Source organism: Anopheles nili, chromosome 3 (genome assembly GCF_943737925.1).
Source record: "Anopheles nili chromosome 3, idAnoNiliSN_F5_01, whole genome shotgun sequence".
NCBI lineage: Eukaryota > Metazoa > Arthropoda > Insecta > Diptera > Culicidae > Anopheles > Anopheles nili.
In genome coordinates, this window is record NC_071292.1 from 40,081,743 (window position 1) to 40,101,106 (window position 19,364).

Here is a 19,364-nt window from a genome sequence, read left to right on the forward strand (position 1 = left end):
TCTTATGAAGAATAACGACAGCACACAAGATCTTTTAGTTATACATTGCACTACATCTCTGCGTTCTGAAAATTATAGACTCTTACCAAACAACTGGTACTGTTGTGAACATAATGGCAGGAGACTACTACAGGTCGAATTTTAAACATTAAACTTGTCGTGATAGTAATAGATACATAAATTGATAAATAAAACAGACGACTATTTGGACAAATCGCTAAATGATGGATCCAGAAACAATGGCAAAAGCTACCCAAATATTCTGAAATTATGTGCCATTTTCTCATGATGACCCTGTTGATGTATTTTCCTGATTTTTATTGTATTAAATTGTTTTTATATACCCTTTTTTTAGAAATCTTTTTTTATCATCATGTTACATTATACAATAGCACGCATTTATTGCCGACAATTTATTTGGCAGAAAATGGGTGTCATTATGGGTTTCTAAAGCCAGGCTGTTTATTAAATGCAAATTAATAGAAGGTTTTTTGTTACGATAATATATTTTATATAACCGTAACACACATGAACAACCGTGTTTATTTCACAAAAGAGATAGGAAATTAATTGTGCTATCAAACATTTTCCCATGACAAGAAAGTTCAAAATTCAGAGTAGTACATAGCTAGAAAGCTTCGATGAGAGCGCCCGTTTTTATCTCTCGCTGCATTCCTAAGAACGAACGTGATTAGTATACTTGCTGGCACAAATAGTACGAAGAGTTCGCTCTATTATTTTACGTACGGAGAAATTTGGTTCATACTACGATGTTTACTGTGTTGCATCGTCAACTCAATCATTTATTAAACTAAGTCGTCTGGCCACAACTAGTTTACTTCTGAGTTGTACTCATCCAACTATGGTTAATATGGTTTTTTTAAACACATGTTATTTTAGTACTAAAGTATTTGTTAACTAAAACTGTCTGTAACTGATCTTAGATCAAGATTCACTAACGTTTTATAAATGCTTAATAAATGAAAATCAGCAAAATATTAAAAGTATTTGAACTGTTACGCTGGTTTACTGTATTTTATTTTTTTTTCATAGCTGTAAAGGTTGTCCAATTAACTATATTACAGACTGTATGTAATTTGTTGTGATATAGTAGTTCTCTCATTATTTACAACAGTACGGGCTGTAACTTTACCCTTGAGACGGGATAAATTTGACGTTTTGTAGAAGGAGAGGGGCTAAGGATTCGAGGACGTGGGTTGTTTACTTCAAATGTGTTTTCGATTCCGTTGCTCCATAAAATGATTGTATTTCTGCTCCACACAAACATTGGCACAACAAGGTTGCCTATTTTATAGTAGCTAGGAGTGCTTCCCGCAAGTATCGAATTCCAGTATCTGAGCGCATGCGCATTGTCATCCAGATAGCATGAAGCGTTCCAAATTGAAGTAACAAAACATTCACATAACCTACACGTAGGTGTTGTATTTTTGATGACTGTTTTTCATGAATGTAGTGGCAGTGATTTTTCCCATTACAATGACTATTACCATACATTACTGGTTATTCTTAATCGGTTTCTCTTGCCTGCAACTATAAATTTTTACCTCCTACTATCTGCCTATATTTCCATCCGTTTTAATGATATGGTAATATGGGAAGTAACAATAACAAACGCGATTTCCGCGTTTCTGTTGTATCTATGAAATGCATTATAGGAAGTTTTTCTGCACGGAGATAGTTTAGAATTTTAGAAAGATGTGTACAATTATTCAAACAAAAAAATATAACACTCAAAATTAAAAAAAAAACCTTCTATACCATGTAGAGAAATTTCATCAAAAGATAAAATATAAAACCAAAATTGCTTCAGTATGCTATCATTGCTCTATTTTGGGTTCACGAGGTCATCCAGGTTTGTTTTATGACAGACTTGAATCTTTTGCCAACTTGTTCTTCACTACATACAGTTTCGGTACAATGGTACAAAGCTACCAGAATAATGATTTGATAAGCAGTATTCATGAAATTATAGCATTTCTGTTTTATTCATAATATTGGAAGCTCTATTCTGCTAGATATAGACGGCTTTAGTACGATGTGAATGGTACTGTTTTTTCTACTTTCGCCTCAAATAATTTGATAACGTGTCAGAAATAAAAATGAGTTATACGAGACATTGCTTGCTTCCTCTCTAATCGAAAAATAATTCTTCCTGCAGCAGTTTTAATAATGAAATGTACAGAAAAATATGCCTCTTCTGATTGAAATTGATTTTCAAAGCTGCGAAGAGTACGAATCAGGACGCTGTGCCCTGTAATAGAACAACGACGTCGTGGACAATATCCCCGAATGCCGGTCGCCACCAGGCCACGGAGAGTAGCCTACTTTTGGAAAGCAGAACAATGTTGTTTGCCGTGTCAAATGAAACGGTTTTTAACTGTATCTTTCCAATTACGTTTCATCTATTTTTACAGCGCCTCTAGCTTATTTCTCTGCTATCGCCGAAACGCACGCGCACGAAGTACGAAAATGGCCGTGTTCCAAATGGGTTCTCATACGCATGCCATCCCAATGGCGTTGTTCCGAAACAATCGTGTGAAGGTGGTCAATGAACTGCGCCGTGCCCATAACTTTGGTGACGATTCAAAGCCTGTGGTATTGCTGCAGGGAGGTGATAACATTAGCCACTATGATACGGACGTCGATTATGTTTTCCGACAGGTAAGCTATCATTTTCAATCCACAAGAAATAACCACAAATAATGTGTAAATATATCGTAATCGATTTAGTAAGAAGATAATTAAAAAAGAGTCGCATATTTCTTTCAATCCTTCCTTAATCATCGCCAAATTCCATTCCATTCTTCACTTTACTGCAGGAGTCATACTTTACCTACCTATTCGGGGTTACCGAACCGGGGTGCTATGGAACAGTGGAGCTCAAGTCCGGACGTTCTACATTATACGTGCCAAGGCTTCCGGAAGAGTACGCCGTTTGGATGGGTCCGCTGCTTGGCTTGGAGGAATTCAAGCAAAAGTACGAAGTCGACGCGGTGTACTACGCCGATGAGGTAAGAGCTTCTACACCAACGTTTGCTGTTTCCGTGATACATTGACGAAGGCAGCTATTTCCGACCAGCGATCGTAAACAATAACAAATGATCAGAGCATGTGCGGAAGCGTGGATGGTTGGAGGGAAATTGCAATCCAGTCAGTTCGCAACAGCGCCACTACACATGGCCTGAAGTAATGCACTCTATGAATAGCATTTCTTCGCTTAGATCAAACACACGCTGCCTTGGTACTAACTATAGCAGGCATGTCAAATATATAGGTCCACAAAGACCGTACGTGGTTTTCTAATCGATTCGTAGTCCGAACTGCATGAGAAAATACAGCAAGGCCACATTGTCTTTATACATGCGTTTTTTTTCGACATCTAGAGGTAATATGGCCATTACGGTGGTATGATCTTCCGGGAGATGGATGTAAATCCGCTCGCAAGCATGAATGAGTTTGACATCACTGCACTTTTTCAATCTGGTCAAGCAATCGACCATGCACCCATGCGCAGGGTTTTGGCGCCGCCGAAAAATGGATTAAAGTTGGAAAGATTACTAAGAGAAAATTTACACGACAACCAGCTCACATTGCAGCTTTGCGTCGACATTCTAAACATTCTACATCAACTTGTCCAAATTTTAATATACACAGTACACATTTTTGTTCATTTATTTATTTAGTAGTTTTTCCCATAAAATGCTGTTCATTTATAGATATGTTGAAAAAAGATTTTCGTAATTTAAAATTTAGATGAAGTAGTTTTTAAATACACGTAATTTAAATGTAACAATCAATAGTTTGATTGGAACCAAACGCGATCAAAAAAGAATCTTAAATGTATGGATTGCTATAAACTACCGCACGTTTTGCAGCCATGTTGCCAACTTACTCCGATTTCTTTTCGTTCATGAAAAGCATGCACAAAACAAACTGAAGCTCGAAGAAAGTAAACAAAACATTCGTTTCCCTGTAGCTCTCACTACGAGCGGCAACGATAGCGCGATTTCGCCGTGCAGTGCATCGGTTTCGTTTCGCCAGGTTTTGTGGCTATTTTTATGTAACTCAGTTCCCCACGGGCCTACGGGTGGAAGCCCGTGAGCTGCAAAACTGTCTACTTTTTGCCACAGTGGTCTGAACGCACTGAAACGAAAACAAACGGCAACGAAAGCCGCAACGGGTGACCGTTTGACTTCCGCTAAGTGAAATGCCACGCAAAATTAGCCGCAACGTGATCGCCATAGTGATAGAGGGTGATCACTCTTTACGCATCTTTACAAAGGCGATTTCGGGACAGTTTGGGACACGCAATCGAGCGTCGATTGATGGAGGATAAATGAATGCTTTTCACTGCTGAAAAACTTAGCGCCTTTTGTTTTGCGAACCTGAAGAGTAAAAACACTGCACCTTTTTCACCTTCCTGAGCAAATATAGCTGTACGCCTAAGTGTGCCAAAAATGTCGTTCATTCTGCGTACATCCGCGCAACGATTCCGTGGGGTCGACATTCTTACTCGCGCAAGTCACACGTCGCTGGCATGTGGTGTTTTATTTTTACAACCCGTCAACAAATCCAAAGTCCCTGCGAGCTCTGGCGGGGGGGAAAAAATCAACATTCCTCAACACGGGGTGCGTCTGTTTGGGGTCTATTTATTTTTTGAAACGCTTCCTTCCTTTTCTACACTCGGTGGTGGCGGCGACGTTGGAACCAATACCCGGTTATTTCCGCATGATACAGTAGGCGTGTGCCAATGAATGGGAGCATGGCCAGTTAACCGTGGCTAAAGTACGATGAACACACGTGACGTCTACTGGAGCTTACCTACACATACGCTTACCTACCAACGCTGTTGGACACTCTGAATAGGAGTTTAATAAATAGCTGAAGGTGGGCGCTAAATCACTCCAGTATTAAACCGTTTTGGTTGCCGTTTCACAATAATAAGGGCTTAGGAGAACATCAAGAACATCGAGAACAATATTGTACTTATAAGAAATGACTCTCATAAAGAGTGTTAGTTGTTTGTTCTGTGAACCTTCGTTCATGTGATAAATCTTATATAAAGAACAATTTCACACCCCATCTGTACATTGCTGTGTAAAATGCAATGCGTCTTATCGCTGTTAATCATAAGCAAACACTCGCTCTGACGCAACGGATGCATTTGTAGTGGCAAAACGCTGCCTATTCTACGGGCTGCAGTTCACAATGTTTACCATACATATCTGCCCTCGGTTATCGGTATTTTACCGGTATTGAGCAAGCGCCGATTGTTCACCGTGTAGCAGCCCCAAACATCGACACGCACATAGAAGTCGAGATGAAATAGAAGAAAAAAAACGAGTCATGGCAAACGAGCGACCGCATTCTCAGGCGTTGTTCACATCTCCAACCGTACGCCGTCGTGTGAGTTGCTCTGGCACGCACTGGCAAGTCTCGTCGTGTGCTGTATGCTGCCTACAGGCGTCCATCACACAACCCAACTGGTGTTGCTACTGTGGGGTGTCATGTGGTATGCTAACAAAGTCGGGTGCATGGTCATTGCACCGTAATTGGGGCAGACGTTATGAATTATGTAATGTCCCCGGCATCGGTGGCGCGGTTTTTATCGGACTGGGGCGAACGCTGTAGCGACTATTTCTATAATTTAATTAGTGTGTAGCTGCATACTAACGTGTGGGCCGTACGGTATCGATTGCCAGCGATGGTTCCCGATGGCCGAACGTTGTTGTCCCACCTCCCCAAGTACGGTGCGTGTACACCGACAAAAGACTATTTACTCTTTCGTAAGCTCGGGCTGCCTCTTCTGTTGTCCATCAGAATTCGGAACCAGCCAACCAATCACACCACCACCGACTGGCATTCGCGAACTCACACCTGCAGCCACGTGTGCTGCGATTAATCAGCATTAGGTGAACGGTTTTAACGAGTCGGGTGTATCACCATAAGTGTTTGGTTGTCGGCTGACTCATCGACTGCCAGCTCAGGGGTTTACTCCATCTATCCTGTGACGGTTGCATGGCGGCATGAGTTTTTATCAACATTGCCTAATCAGTTGAAAATACGGGAAGCCATAAAAAAAGAGATATTAGAAAATCGCAAACGTCCTCAGTGATAAGAGCAAAAGTGTTAGATCATAATAATAGTATTTTGCTTTCTCTCCACAGCTTCCTGCGCGACTTGCTAATGTTGATCCTTCGGTGCTGTTGCTTTTGGTGAGTAAATCAAGCTACAACCTATTCACGATAAAAACCATCTAGTTCTTTTCTATCAAATGGTTGGTGGTTCTTATAGTGGAATTACCGAACCAGCCCTAAAAACAACCGTGTCTGTGCTGCATAATACATTGAAGAAAAAACCCCTTCTTTTTGGATCCCCCACTCGTTTGGGGTCAATCCAGAAATGGACTGCGCTCAGCTTGCTCATGGATGAGTCACTGGTAAAAAGTGACCAGCACCGGCCAGATGGGTGTTGTGGCACGATTCGTTTTTGCTGTTTGCCTCGCGAATGGTGGAAACGTAAACAATAATAAACACACACACACACACACACAAATGGTCGAGGTTAGTCACGAAGGAAACAACCCCCCGGCCATCCGTTACTGCATCCACCCACAAGAAATGATTTTATTTTCATCGTACTGCGTGCGCTTGCACACTCTTGCACATACTCTCTCTGTTGCACCGTTTGTGCAAAGGAAGGGCATGTCTGTGATGTACATAACCGAAAAAAACCCGTACTACAAACATGCCGGATGAAAGTCAGACAGAACCTACACAGTTGAAGTTGAGTTGCAACTGTGTAAATACGATAAAACACAAGAAAAGCATCGCAAATGTACAGCCTTACCAACTGATACTAATGCTAAACTTGGCGAGCGTAAGTTTTGCTAATATTTTGGTATTGAATTTGAACCGCTTAGATGTACTGTACCGAGAAAAAAAACAGCCCGTTTGCAATGGTTGTTGCCCTCTTTTTTCTTTATCACACACCCACACATACACACACACACATGCACCATCCCTAGTGTTTTTGGAATCTGTGCCACAACTGTAGCGATGTCGGCTCTTGGATGCAAATGGTAGGTGGTAAAGAGTGCAGTTAGGGCAAGGGGACAAACCCATGCGCGGTCATTCGACGTTTTGGTATGCACCGTTGTTGCAAAATGTGCTGTGAAATTGAAAATAAACAGACTCAAGGAATTTTGCGCTTCGAACTGCCCGCAGTTCGCAATAGTACACGATCTGGGCGGGATACGACCAAATGTTTACAATATGTTTGCAAAAAGGGAACTCTTTTGTAACGGCTTTTGCAATTAGTATCAAACCTTTGCATTGGCGGTAAAAATGAGTGTAGGTGTGAACTTCTTTCATATTAGTACTATTTTAGTAAGTCAAGAGATATAATAGAAAACTTTAATCTCTTGATCGTGTGTTATCTTACAATAGAAAACTTTAACACAACACGATCTCAGAAAAGAGATCATTTCGATACATGATAATATATCCGCGTTTACCCCGTACATGTGGTAGAATTTGTTTATAGGTCAATTCAATAGCTTCACGTATGCAAGAGCCTTATGAATTTTGCGATGCGTGTGAATGATGCGTAATTATTAGCCATGTTCGACAAAGCGTCGTAGACTAGTCGCGTGACCTTTCATCACACAATTCCGGCACCTTTCAAAAAGAAGTGATTCCGATCGAACGACAATAGTGCTACTTCTTTTCGTGTTTCAAAATTATTCGCCATGAATTGGCACAGACAACCTTCCGACAACGCGGAGAGAATAGCATTTTGTGCGTCGAAGGAGTTTTAGCGGTTTTTTGATGTTGTTGTTATTATTCGCTTGGCTCAAAATTTTGGTTTGCCGATCGTCCGATGCTGACCTTTGTTTGGGGGTTGTCTGTTTCAGTGACCTTAACATGGTATAATTAATTCAGGTTCGCAACATTTTGCCAAAACCCCCTACGCGTGGGACAACAAGTTTAAACCTTTCCTTGTGCAAGCAACTGTATCCCATTTTTAATACAGATAAAACCGATACAGATTTGCCGTAAAAGATTACTTATGACGGTGTGATACCGAGTACTTGCTCTGGTTTGTAACAATTAAAACATTAGCCGCACAAAAGCTTAAATTAGCTTCGAACAAAACGAAAAGGGTGTGTCTCTCAAGGTGCCGTTTCAGAGGAAGGTCCGTCTGTCCGAGTCGCAAAGAGTGTCATGAGCAAGACATCAGCGAACACGGGATATAGCAAACATGCCCCCCCCCAGAGTCTATTTCTCTCTTTTACGCCTTCCGAAAGGCGGCCTTCCGCGAACTCAGTCCGTCTTGCGGGGTACGCTGCCAAGCCCGTTCGGTTGCGTACGTGACCATTAATTTTGCGAGTTCCGTTCATGAAATTTCAATGAAAAGAGTCATTTCGCCGCCTCGCTAGACTGCTTTTCGTCATTGGAAATCCACTCGTATAAAACACCCCGTCATAATACGGCTGGCCGCCGTCACAACAGACCCCAAGACTAACACTACACCGGCTCTCGAATAAGCAGGCCTTGACTCCAATTCGGCGCTCTCGACTCCATTCTCCTTCCATTTTTTGCTCCGACAGTGTGTGTGTGCGGCTCGGTGGCTATAGAAGTGTGCTTCGATCGTGGGTATGCTCTGCCAATCCACCCACTATTGTTCCCGTTGCCCGCGTGCCTGTCTATTATTCGCTTACGAATACCGGCTCGTTGGAGTTTTGCAAATTTAACCGTTATTGCCCTTCCGTTGCTGCCTTGTTCGAATCGGCCGCAAGTTTGAGTCCATTTTTGGACTGGAGTATTTTATTTTGCCTTTCTCTGATCGCTCACAGTGCGTGAAAGCCCGCTAGGTTTGCTTTCGCAACAACAGAAAAGAAAATGCTTTTACACTTTTCGGATGAGGGCGTTTTATTCCCATAATATTTGCGCCTTATCTGAAAATAAAAACGAAAGAGAAAAATATATGGAATAATTAGAGGCATATATTTATCTATTGTTAAAAATTGATCATTGTCATTGTCTCAAGGTAACAGATTTGTTGCTACAATATATCAAGCATTTATGGTAACAGATTAGTACATTTGAATGTAGCAATATATTTTAGTAAGAGTCCGATAGCATATTATCCAAAAAGATACAAAAATTCGCGGCAACATGAAGCAAATCTACTTAATTTTAAAGTCCCTCAATAGGATGGCATTACTCTTCAGGCGACACCTTGTCTCGTGTTCCCCTCCTTGACCAACCAACGTTGTTTACCTTCAAACCTGACAATGACGTCGCCGCTTCCGAGCTCCGAAACCATCGCACCATGGCTTTTGTTTTGGTTTGTTTATTTTGATTATTCACTTTCTATACACGGGCCTTGGGCAAGCGGGCGCGTCTGTGAAACAATCACTCACTTAAGGACAAATAGTAACCGATTGCTCGCCTCAAATATCAGTGGATGGCGTGTTTTCGCCATTTGTTTTTTTTTTCTTTCGTTCAACTACCCCCATCGGCTCCCCGGCCTTCACTATTCATAAGATCGCGGGCAACGTCAAATGCATCACCGACGACGGTTGCGGTTTGTTTTGAAAAGCTAGCGCTGCGCCGTCGTGACGTAAGCGTTGCGCTTTTTTGTTGCTCAAGCAAAGTAGGCCGGATGGCTATTGAAAGGAAGGCAAGTCTCGATCAACATGAGTTGCACCGGAACAGTGTGTCCCAGTTTTGGTGTGTGTGCTCGTATGCTAAAAATGCCAAACGAGCGATTTGTTCAAAATGGCAACAGCCGGTGATTGGCTGTTATCAAAAATCGTTATTACTATCGATACGATTCAGGCAGTTTACCTAAAATGTGAAGTTAAACTTGCGTACAAATGATAATGAAAAGTGACTTAGAATATAATTTGTTTCGTAATGTTAGTTGATCTAACACAGCTTTTTTGTTTAAAATTCCCAACAATTTGTTTGCGCAATCTGTACATTTCCAATCAATGGAACGATAGTCTAAGACGGCTTGCAATTATTCATAATATGATCATTTCTGCAAACAAACTAGTTCGCCATGAAGAGATCATGTACAAAAATAACAATTTATCGCCAAACAATCTGTTCATCATCTGTACAATCAGTCCATCAATCATCAATCAGCTAGCTCCTTGCAATTTCGACACCAATTCTGACTCAATGAGGAGCTCAGCGATAAGCAGCTTTGCTGTTTGTTGCGTTTATTGTAGCATTTTTAGCGCAAAATATGTTTACGCGTTTGAAACCTGTTGCGAGTTATACAAACAGCAAGATCGTCGCAATTCTCGAACCAGCGGAAACGGTTTTTCGTCTGTCCGATTTTTTTCGTTTCGCCCTGCGATAATTCGTTTCGATAACATTGCAATGTACACACTCGCGGCAGTAGAGGTACTTTGGTCTCAGGCTTGCAAGTGGCCTTGGCTGGCGTCTTAGATGAATGAAGGTGGCACGCTTGGTGACGGTGTGAGAATTATGTGGCGCCATGCGCAACAATATACGGCTCGAGGTGGAAGAAGGGTGGAGATGTGGATGGGAATGCGATTGGTCTTATCAACACTGTCCACTTCGGTGTATTGAAACACTGCTATCGCAAAGCTCTTTCTGAATGTGATGATGAAATGGCTCAGGATTGTTGCGTCGCTCCCAAAAAACATTGCCAACGAACACAAAAGTCACGAGATTTTTTTTCTCTTTACGCATTACGCATCATTAAACGGGTGGCAATTCTGGGGTAGGTTGGCTATAAAGATAGAACTGCAAGTACTGATTTCTTCCATTGGTATATATATTTAACTTTACGCTGGTACAGTGAGCTCTGGGCATAATCTGAAACGGCAGAACTACGCCGTATATGTTTACAAACAAATGTTTCGCTTAATCTGAGTAGATCGTAGACTGTTTTGCTTCCCCTCGAGACGTTGTTTATTTACCTAATGCGGCTAATCTTCTTGGAGCGGCTGACGACAATATCAGATAAAAATTAGGTAATTGTAATTACCTTTTTTCAAGATTTCTTCTCTATCCAAATTAGGTATAATGTCACGTGAGGAAGCGAAATGTACAAAGTAGTGAGCTAGTTCAAAGTTAGTCAATCAATTTGCAATAAAACCAAGAATTATTTATTTACACGTTTCTTTTAAATAGAGTGGACCAAATTCCGATAGCGGTTCGGTGGTCAAACCGGCATATTTCAAGGGAATCGAGAGGTGAGCATTTCTGAGTAACGTACTGATACAGATAACGGAATAATGGTTGTTTGTTTTTTCTTTAACAGTTTTGTTGCCGACACCGATATCCTGTTTCCGGTTATTGCAGAATGGTAAGAAAAATACATACCTCTTTTATAGATTGTTTTTTTTTTAAATAATTTTCATCGATTCGGTATATTATAAACTAAATTAATGATTTTCAATGTTAATTGCAAGCATATCATTCTTATATTTTTGGTCAATATTTAATGTTTAAATGTATTCATAATTGTAATGCTCATCAGAATATTTTTCATGAAAAAGACTTCACCTTGATAATTGCATGAAGCGCATCTTTTCATGGGAAAGTCAATTTGTCTTATTTGTTTAAAACATGACCAACTTCATAATTTTTAAAATGTGTATGGTTCAACCACTGAAATTTTTTGATACAGTGAGGCGAATTCATTCTTGAAATTATGCAATACAGCATTTAATCATGTATATTATAAATCAAACGCTGCTCGTTCAGATCATGTAAGTATGATACTATGTATTTGTGGTACTATGTATTTGTTAATATTTTTATGGAATAGTCTATCTGTGAAATACATATATCATTAAAATTCTATAAAAAGAATCCTTGACGAATTAAAATTTTCTGGCTTGTGTTTTTTTAAATTTGAACACAGCCCTGAAAATCCCATTCGCGAGAGGTTTGTTCAGCCCTGTGTTTATTTGAAATTGACAGTTGACAGTTGACGGTCAGCTGAGCAATGGTTATTGTATAGAAAAAGACAGAGCGATGCCGCAAGAAAGGCAAAATTGTTGTCCATTTCGCAACGTGTGACAAAAGGAATAAGCATTTGCAAGTGCGAAAACTGAGTGTTTCAAATTGAAAATCGTGTTTTAATGTTTCGAAATGTTTTAAGGATGCATTATCTACTGACCGCTCTGCGTGGATAAACCCTGGATCGGATAACAACGAAAGGCTTACATAATATAAATGTCGCGCTGTGTGTGGAGCTCGTTGCGATTCCATCGCCGAGGAGTGCCAGGATTTGGCTCCTCACTGCAGCATTTTTTGCAATACCCGTTTGCAATGCGGGTTAACGCATTCTCATCCTCGAAGGATTCCGGGGACGAGCCGCCGTCGCCAACGCCATCAACCGACGGTAGTAGCTCTGGTGCAAAAATAACAAATTCGCCTACAAACATTTCCTCCAAGAAGTTCGTCCGTCATACCACTATTCTGGTGCAGCAGGGTTGCGATATCCAGGAGTTGCCGGTAGTCGTGCGGAAAATAGCCGAAGATGAGTTTGTGTCATTTGTATCTGATAAAATTATTACCTCTCCATCACCTCCGCGCAGTGCTGGCAATGATCAGCAAATTCCGTTGGATGGACTCTCGGCGGGCGAACTGCAAGCTTCATTGCAATGCGAGACTGAATTGATAGAGAAAATCGAAAATTGCCACTCCACTAAAGGCGTACTAACCATACTCGGTGAACGAGAGCAAAATGTCTCCGGAAACGCTTACGGCTCGAGCGTGGCAATTCGCGCCCTCGAGAAAATACTCAAGGTGGAAAGCTTGCTCGAGCTGAAAGAACTCGAAGAAAGTGAACCCTTCGAACGCATAGTGAACTGTATCGTGTTTCAGGCGGACTCAAAATCGATTCTGGATTTGTTGGACGAACTGAGAAGCTATCTGGAACTGCCCAAAACGATCGACATGCTGGGAAATGAGCTCGTGTATCGGTGCTCGGAAAATGCCCTCTCAATCGAAGAATGCTGTGACGCCATCGAAGTGCTTACCCAATGTCGCCGGCCAGAGATGGTAGAAAAGTTCTGGAGCGGTATCGCTGACCAGGAGAAGTCCATCACCGAGCGAAACGTGCATTTCGTATTCTCGATACTGCCCTATCTCAAGCTCAGCCGCCGGGCGGTACTGACGGTCCTTGAAAGGCGCATTCCACTGCTTTGGTGGCAAATGACACCGAACGCAACAATCGAGGTACTCCAGGCGCTCGTGGCCTGCAAGGTGTCCCCATATCGAATCACGCAAACCCTTGCACGCTGGTTGAACACAAACATTCATGCAGTCGCCGAGGACGAGCTGGGAGCAATTCTGGAGGCGTTCACCAACCTGTCCTACACGGATGCTCAAATCGAGCGTGCCATGGAACGATACGTCAAGGCAAAGGGCGTGAAGGTGAATTCCCAGAACCTGATTGTCACTATACTGCGGCATTGTGAGGAATTTCGACTCCGTAATACCCACATTCTGAACGGTTGCAGCGAGTTTTTCATCGCCAACTTTGGTCAGCTGGAGCCGGCCTACTTGAAGGCGCTGTTTTGCCCATTCGCCTTTCTCGACTTTGTTCCGACGAATGTCACCAAGTTCTTCGACACGCTGAACATGTTTCTTGATCTGCATTTTGCGAAAATTCGCCCCGTCGACACGATCGACATCATGTTTGCGTACGTCTGTCTCGAGCGGTTCCCGCTCAACTTCGTGAATCGCATATTCAATCCGTACTTTCTCGATGTGCTACACGCCAAAACGCGCCCAGAACGGTTAGACGTCGTCCGGGGCAAGCTGAAAGTGTTTGATACCGCCCTTACGCTCGAATGTACCGATTACGATGGGCCGCTGCTTCCACGAGATCACGCAGCAAAATCTGTTTTTCACGATGGACGCATCAAACGCATCGTTAATTACATAACGACCGAACTAGAAGAGCTTGCCGGTGGCCCCGAGTGTATGACAAAGTTCTCCTGCCTGCAACACTTGCCGGTAAATTCGCTCTACTTGGTCGATGTCATCTTTCACCCGGCTGGCCTGGGAAACATCTTCACGATGAATACGATGAAGGAGCGAAATATCAATGTGGCGGTGCTGGTGCACCTGCCGGAATACTACGACAGCACTGGAAGCTATCTGATTGGGCCACAGGTCATGCGGATACGGCACTTACGACGGCTCGGTTTGAAGGTGGTTACGTTGCACTTCGATGTGCTGTACAAACTGAAAATCCATCCCCAGGAGCTACGTCGGTACTTAGTCGAGAGGATGAAGGCGGCTCTGGACGCGTTACCTCCTCCACGTTGAACGACTTCGACCGTCGGTGGCTTAACGTATACGCCGAGAGCCTGGGATTGTGATATTGTTCCACACATAAGATGAAGTGAAAGCAGCTAACCACTGCTATCGCTGGTATTAAACTCTTAGCGTGGCATTTTTCTACCCTACATTTTTTCGGAGCTATAGGTCCTAGGCAAAGGCTATGCTTTTAGTAATGATGAATGTGTACACGAAGAGAGGCGGCCAGGACGAAGAGTAAATAAATTTTGTTTCAAAACGTCGATTGTCTTTCCTTTTAGAGCTGAGCTTATCCAGTTCGGATTTTGCATCGCTTCTTAGCTCTAATTACGGTTTGGTATCCTTTTTTAATGTATTCGTGTACAATTGTGACTCTCGCTTCAACATACTTTTAAGGCATTTTTTATTTCCAACATAATCGGGACACACAGCCTCAGCATTTTGTTATTTGGCATATGTTTTCTCTAATTCGTACCGTTTTATTTCAGTCATAACTTTTTACATTTTTGAAGATGAAAATATGTTCGAATGAATTGATTGATTGAAAAACTACGTTCGCCTTATGATAAGGACCAACGTCTTAAATCATGAATTATTTAAAAGCACTTAACATAAGTTCGTTACGAGTGCACTTGGCTGAAGGTTCGTTAACGTTTATTTGCTCATAAAAGCTAGCATTGGATCTTCCTCACGACGTCGCTTCATCATATACGCTTCGATTTCTTCCTCCGTCGGTGCTTTGACGTCATACATGCTGTTGTACGCGCGTTTACGTTCGTCCTGTTGCAGTACCTGTGCAGCACGACGCTGACTTTCCTCCTCCGCCTCTAAAGCAAGCTGCAATTTGTCCTTCTCTACCTTGCCGACCTCGGATTTCTTACGCTTTTGTTTCTCTTCCCTTCGCTGCTGGCGTTTCTTTTCCTTCTTGCGTTTTTTCTTGGATTTTTTCGATTCTGACCGATCGTGCTCTCGTTCGGATTCACTATCGCTTTCACCGTTACTGCTTTTGTCCTGTTCGGCCGCAGCCTGCACTCCTGGGGAAGTGGGTACCGGTCGTCGACTTTTACCGTCTTCCGCCGAGGCAGCCAACTTGACATCATCTTCCGGCGATTCCGCGTCACTTGCTGCTGTTTCTCTGGAAAGGGCGCTTTCGGTGGCAACGGGCGGATTAGTGGTGCCCGATTTGCCATTCTCGCCGACGCAGTATGAATTTTTTATCATCGATTCGCAACATCTATAACCCCAGCAGCCGTTACTCCAGTACGAGCCCCACACTGTCGTGTGATTGTTGATATACACGTCCTCTTCGTATCGCGACCGGATGACGGGTTTGTCCTGTCCCTTGATGATTTTGCCGTACCGAGAGTACTCAACATAGTTTTCTGTTTGGGCAAGTAACAGCGCCTTGGGTGGAACCGCCAAATGCTCCTCGCCTCCGTACTGCTCCAGCACCTTGTTCTTCACCTCATCCTTGAATTGTGATTTTTTCTTCTCATACTCCTTCTGCAGCAACTCCAGCTTCGTCGGTTCGGCGAGCACGTGCACATCGACTCCTTTACCGTACGCTTCCCAAGCAAACAGTTGTGCCTGGGCGTGTCGCTGAATGTCGCCCGAATAGCGAACAAAGTTTTCACCCGCAAATTCCGTCTCTTCCGGGTTCAGCAGGGGCGTAGGGTTATCACGCATCGAACGCGTTTTCGGATCGTAGTAGGCCGAGTTGGGATCGAGATTGCGAAGGTACTTGGCGGTGTCCTCGCGAATACGTAAATTACGCACGGTGATACGCTGTTTCGAGTCCACCTTCGTGCCCGGCATGTCCACCTCGTCGACGTACCGATCTTCGTCCTCTTCTTCGTCCTGTTCCTCTGCTAGATCGGGATTTTCCTTCAATTTTTGGGCCCGCAGCTCTCGTTTGGCCTGCTCGATCTTGAGGTATTCTTCGACGATTTCTCGATGATTGGCCGGGTCGTACCCTGCCCAGCGGTCCCGTTTCCCGTCATAATCACCCACAATCGTTGGCTGTATAAACTCATCGTGGGCTATCTGTTTGGCCGAAAACTTGGCGCCCACCTTGCGCGGTCGCTCCATACAATCGACGCGCTTGTGCGTCATTGCACCACAGTTCTCGCACGCTCCTTTGCGGTACTTTGTTACCAACGGCTTGGATGTGTCTACGCCTCGCTTGTACCATTCATCGATTCCAGAGCGGAGCTTATCTTCGTCTTGTGGCCGCTGGTGCTTTAGTGTTGGACCGGCCGTATTGTAGTACCATGGGGCGGATGAAATGTACTGCGGTATGTGTGGATTGATGTCCCGACCCTCTTCATCTACGGCGGCCGGGGCATTACCTGCTTTTCGCGCCTCCTCAAGCTCCTTCGCCTTTCGCCAATCTTCACGAGATGCCTTTCGTGGTTCCTCATCTGTCGCTTCTGTTGACTGCAGAAGCATCGACAGCGGGAGTCTTGATCCTGAACTGACCATTTTTTGAGTAAATTGAACCGAACTATCCGTAGATATGTTATGTTCGAGTCGAGAAGCTTTACCAACAGCTAAAATAGAACAACAACTATGAGACGGGGTTCTCTTTCAACCAACGCACCAAAACACAACACTCCATTCACAAACTTGATGTAATGTTTTCCTTCGCACGTAAACGTATCATTCATTCACAAAACCATGAAAAAAGGAGGAAGTTAATGTATTTTTTGGCAAAAGTAATATTTTCTACGCAGTCGACAATCGTCACTAAACAACACTAGTACCAAACACAGCTATCGTTGACAACAAACCACGAAACGTCAGCTCAGTGACAGTTGCATCACTTTCGATTCATAAAAAAGGCCGTGTCCGTTTTGCTCGATTGTGCGGTGTTTTTACAGTGCGCTGCAGCGTTCTACGTGTGGTGTATTTTAACACTTTATAAAATAAATTCTTTTTAAAATTTTGAACAGTATTTTTATTTTATATTACTATATGTGAGACGTGGTAGACTAGTGGAATTTAAAAAGCTTTGTTATCAAAAATGTTTTATTTTTGATCATTTGTTTAATTTTTTGAATTTAATCAAAAAGTTTTATATATGCTATTTGGAAAAATTCTGGTAGTTCCACGAATTCATTATTTCAGATATGAACAAAAATTGTTTCTGTTTTCCAACAATTTGAAAAATATCGTTATAAGTTATTAGTTCGTCTCGTACAGTTCTTGCATCTCACAAGAGTTCTTCTTTTTTCTGCATTTTTCTCTTTCACAATTTTATAATATAATCATACCATGAAGAAGAAAAGTGAGTGTTTTATAGACAAACCCCGATTGTTAATGGATTCGATCCTTGTTTCTGTATTTTAGCCGCGTCATAAAATCGTCGGACGAAATCGAGGTCCTGCGCTATGTGGCACGTGTGTCCTCCGACGCACACAAAGCGGTCATGAAGGTGATGAAACCTGGTCTGCACGAGTACCAGGCCGAGGCTGAGTTCCTGCGCCACGCGTACGCCGTCGGTGGCTGCCGTCACGTCTCGTACACATGCATCTGCGGCACGGGCACCAACTCAGCGATACTGCACTACGGCCACGCTGGATCACCGAACGATTGTGCCATCCGCGATGGAGACATGTGTCTGTTCGACATGGGCGCCAATTACGGTGGTTATGCTGCGGACATTACCTGCAGTTTTCCGGCCAGCGGCAAGTTCACCGATGACCAGAAGCTCATCTACAATGCGGTGCTAGCTGCCCGTGACGCAGTGTGTGCGACTGCCCGGGAAGGTGTGTCATGGATCGACATGCATCTGCTTGCCAACCGTGTGATGCTCGAGGAACTGCGCAAAGGTCAACTGCTCAAGGGCGATGTGGGCGAGATGATGGAGGCTGGATTGAACGCCATATTTCAACCGCACGGGTTAGGCCACTTCCTGGGGCTGGATGTACACGATGTCGGTGGATATCTGCCAGGATGTCCGGAACGTTCGACCCAGGCTGGGGTCAATCGCTTACGTACGGCACGCACACTCAAGGCGGGCATGTATCTGACCATCGAACCGGGATGCTACTTTATCGAGCCGGTAATCAAACACCACCAAGCCAGTCGATGAAGGCATGCACTAAAACTCTGGTTCACTCTCGTCTTTCCTGCAGTTGCTGAACAAGGCGTACGCTGATGCCAATCTGAGCAAGTTCCTGGTGAAGGAAAACCTGGAGCGTTTCCGCAATTTCGGAGGTGTCCGCATCGAGGACGACGTGCTGATTACCGAGACTGGCATTGACAATTTCACGCTCGTGCCGAGAACGTAAGCCCTTTTGCGACGCGTATCAGTTTTTGTCAGATTATGACCTTGATCTTGATCCTTTTTGTAGGGTGGACGAAATCGAAGCCTGGATGGCCAAGTAAGCGCGCGCCATTCCCGAGACGTAATTCTTGATAATGTTTTCATAACGAATTATGTACACGCCATAATGCCACCGTTCCGCTTCCAGCAGAAAACTATATTTTATGCGCATTGTGCAATATATTAATCGATTCAATAAACCATATCCTTTGCAAATGTTGGAGTGCTTTGTTCATTTTGCTTTTTTTTTCGTTAACACCGTGGCGCCATGCAGTCATCAAGAGGAAAAATTCGCACCCGCAACCGATTACTTCTTACACAATATATTTCAGTTTATGTCCTTCAAAATCCATTTCATTACCAGACCACCAGATATATTCGTGCGCCGCATTTGCCTAATATATGTCATTTATAGCACGCTTGTACACCTCTAGAATTTGCGCAATTTGTGTGAACACCTTAACCACCGACCGGCTGTCGGGCAATAAGGCGCTCGTGTAATGTTCTGTTCAAAACACGACACGGTGTGCATCTGTTTCGGGTCTTTCTGTTCTTCCACACTTACACCAGCGATCATCTTCGAGAGAAAACGCATTTTTACTACGCTCGCGACGTAACGCAGATTGTTACGTCTACCAATGCAACAGCTTTTGTGTTTGCTGCTTGTACGCGGAGGATGCCGTTTTTTTTTC

The 19,364-nt window shown here is 43.3% G+C and overlaps 3 protein-coding genes across 3 annotated transcripts; 2 read left to right on the forward strand and 1 right to left on the reverse strand.

Annotated features, from left to right (window-relative positions):
* The first annotated feature begins 2,490 nt into the window (after positions 1 to 2,490).
* On the forward strand, positions 2,491 to 18,892 carry LOC128726404 (xaa-Pro dipeptidase). Its single transcript, XM_053820210.1, has 8 exons — positions 2,491 to 2,682; positions 2,841 to 3,032; positions 6,189 to 6,236; positions 11,199 to 11,260; positions 11,329 to 11,373; positions 17,694 to 18,408; positions 18,482 to 18,633; positions 18,701 to 18,892. Exons 1-8 carry the CDS (start codon positions 2,491 to 2,493, stop codon positions 18,732 to 18,734), a joined length of 1,440 nt encoding a protein of 479 aa, XP_053676185.1. The 3' UTR covers positions 18,735 to 18,892.
* On the forward strand, positions 12,249 to 14,569 carry LOC128726402 (uncharacterized). The gene has a single exon (XM_053820208.1). The coding sequence runs from the start codon at positions 12,249 to 12,251 to the stop codon at positions 14,352 to 14,354; it is 2,106 nt and encodes a 701-aa protein (XP_053676183.1). The 3' UTR covers positions 14,355 to 14,569.
* On the reverse strand, positions 14,770 to 16,826 carry LOC128726403 (pre-mRNA-splicing factor Slu7). The gene has a single exon (XM_053820209.1). It carries the CDS (start codon positions 16,824 to 16,826, stop codon positions 15,000 to 15,002), a length of 1,827 nt encoding a protein of 608 aa, XP_053676184.1. The 3' UTR covers positions 14,770 to 14,999.
* Positions 18,893 to 19,364: the final 472 nt, after the last annotated feature.

Bases quoted from the DNA above. Each gene is read 5' to 3' on its own strand.
- LOC128726404 (XM_053820210.1), top strand. From the start codon at position 2,491: ATGGCCGTGTTCCAAATGGGTTCTCATACGCATGCCATCCCAATGGCG. The intron at 3,033-6,188 runs GTAAGAGCTTCT...TTCTCTCCACAG, and splicing joins CGGTGTACTACGCCGATGAG to CTTCCTGCGCGACTTGCTAA. The intron at 11,261-11,328 runs GTGAGCATTTCT...TTTCTTTAACAG, and splicing joins TATTTCAAGGGAATCGAGAG to TTTTGTTGCCGACACCGATA.
- LOC128726402 (XM_053820208.1), top strand. From the start codon at position 12,249: ATGTCGCGCTGTGTGTGGAGCTCGTTGCGATTCCATCGCCGAGGAGTG.
- LOC128726403 (XM_053820209.1), bottom strand. From the start codon at position 16,826: ATGGTCAGTTCAGGATCAAGACTCCCGCTGTCGATGCTTCTGCAGTCA.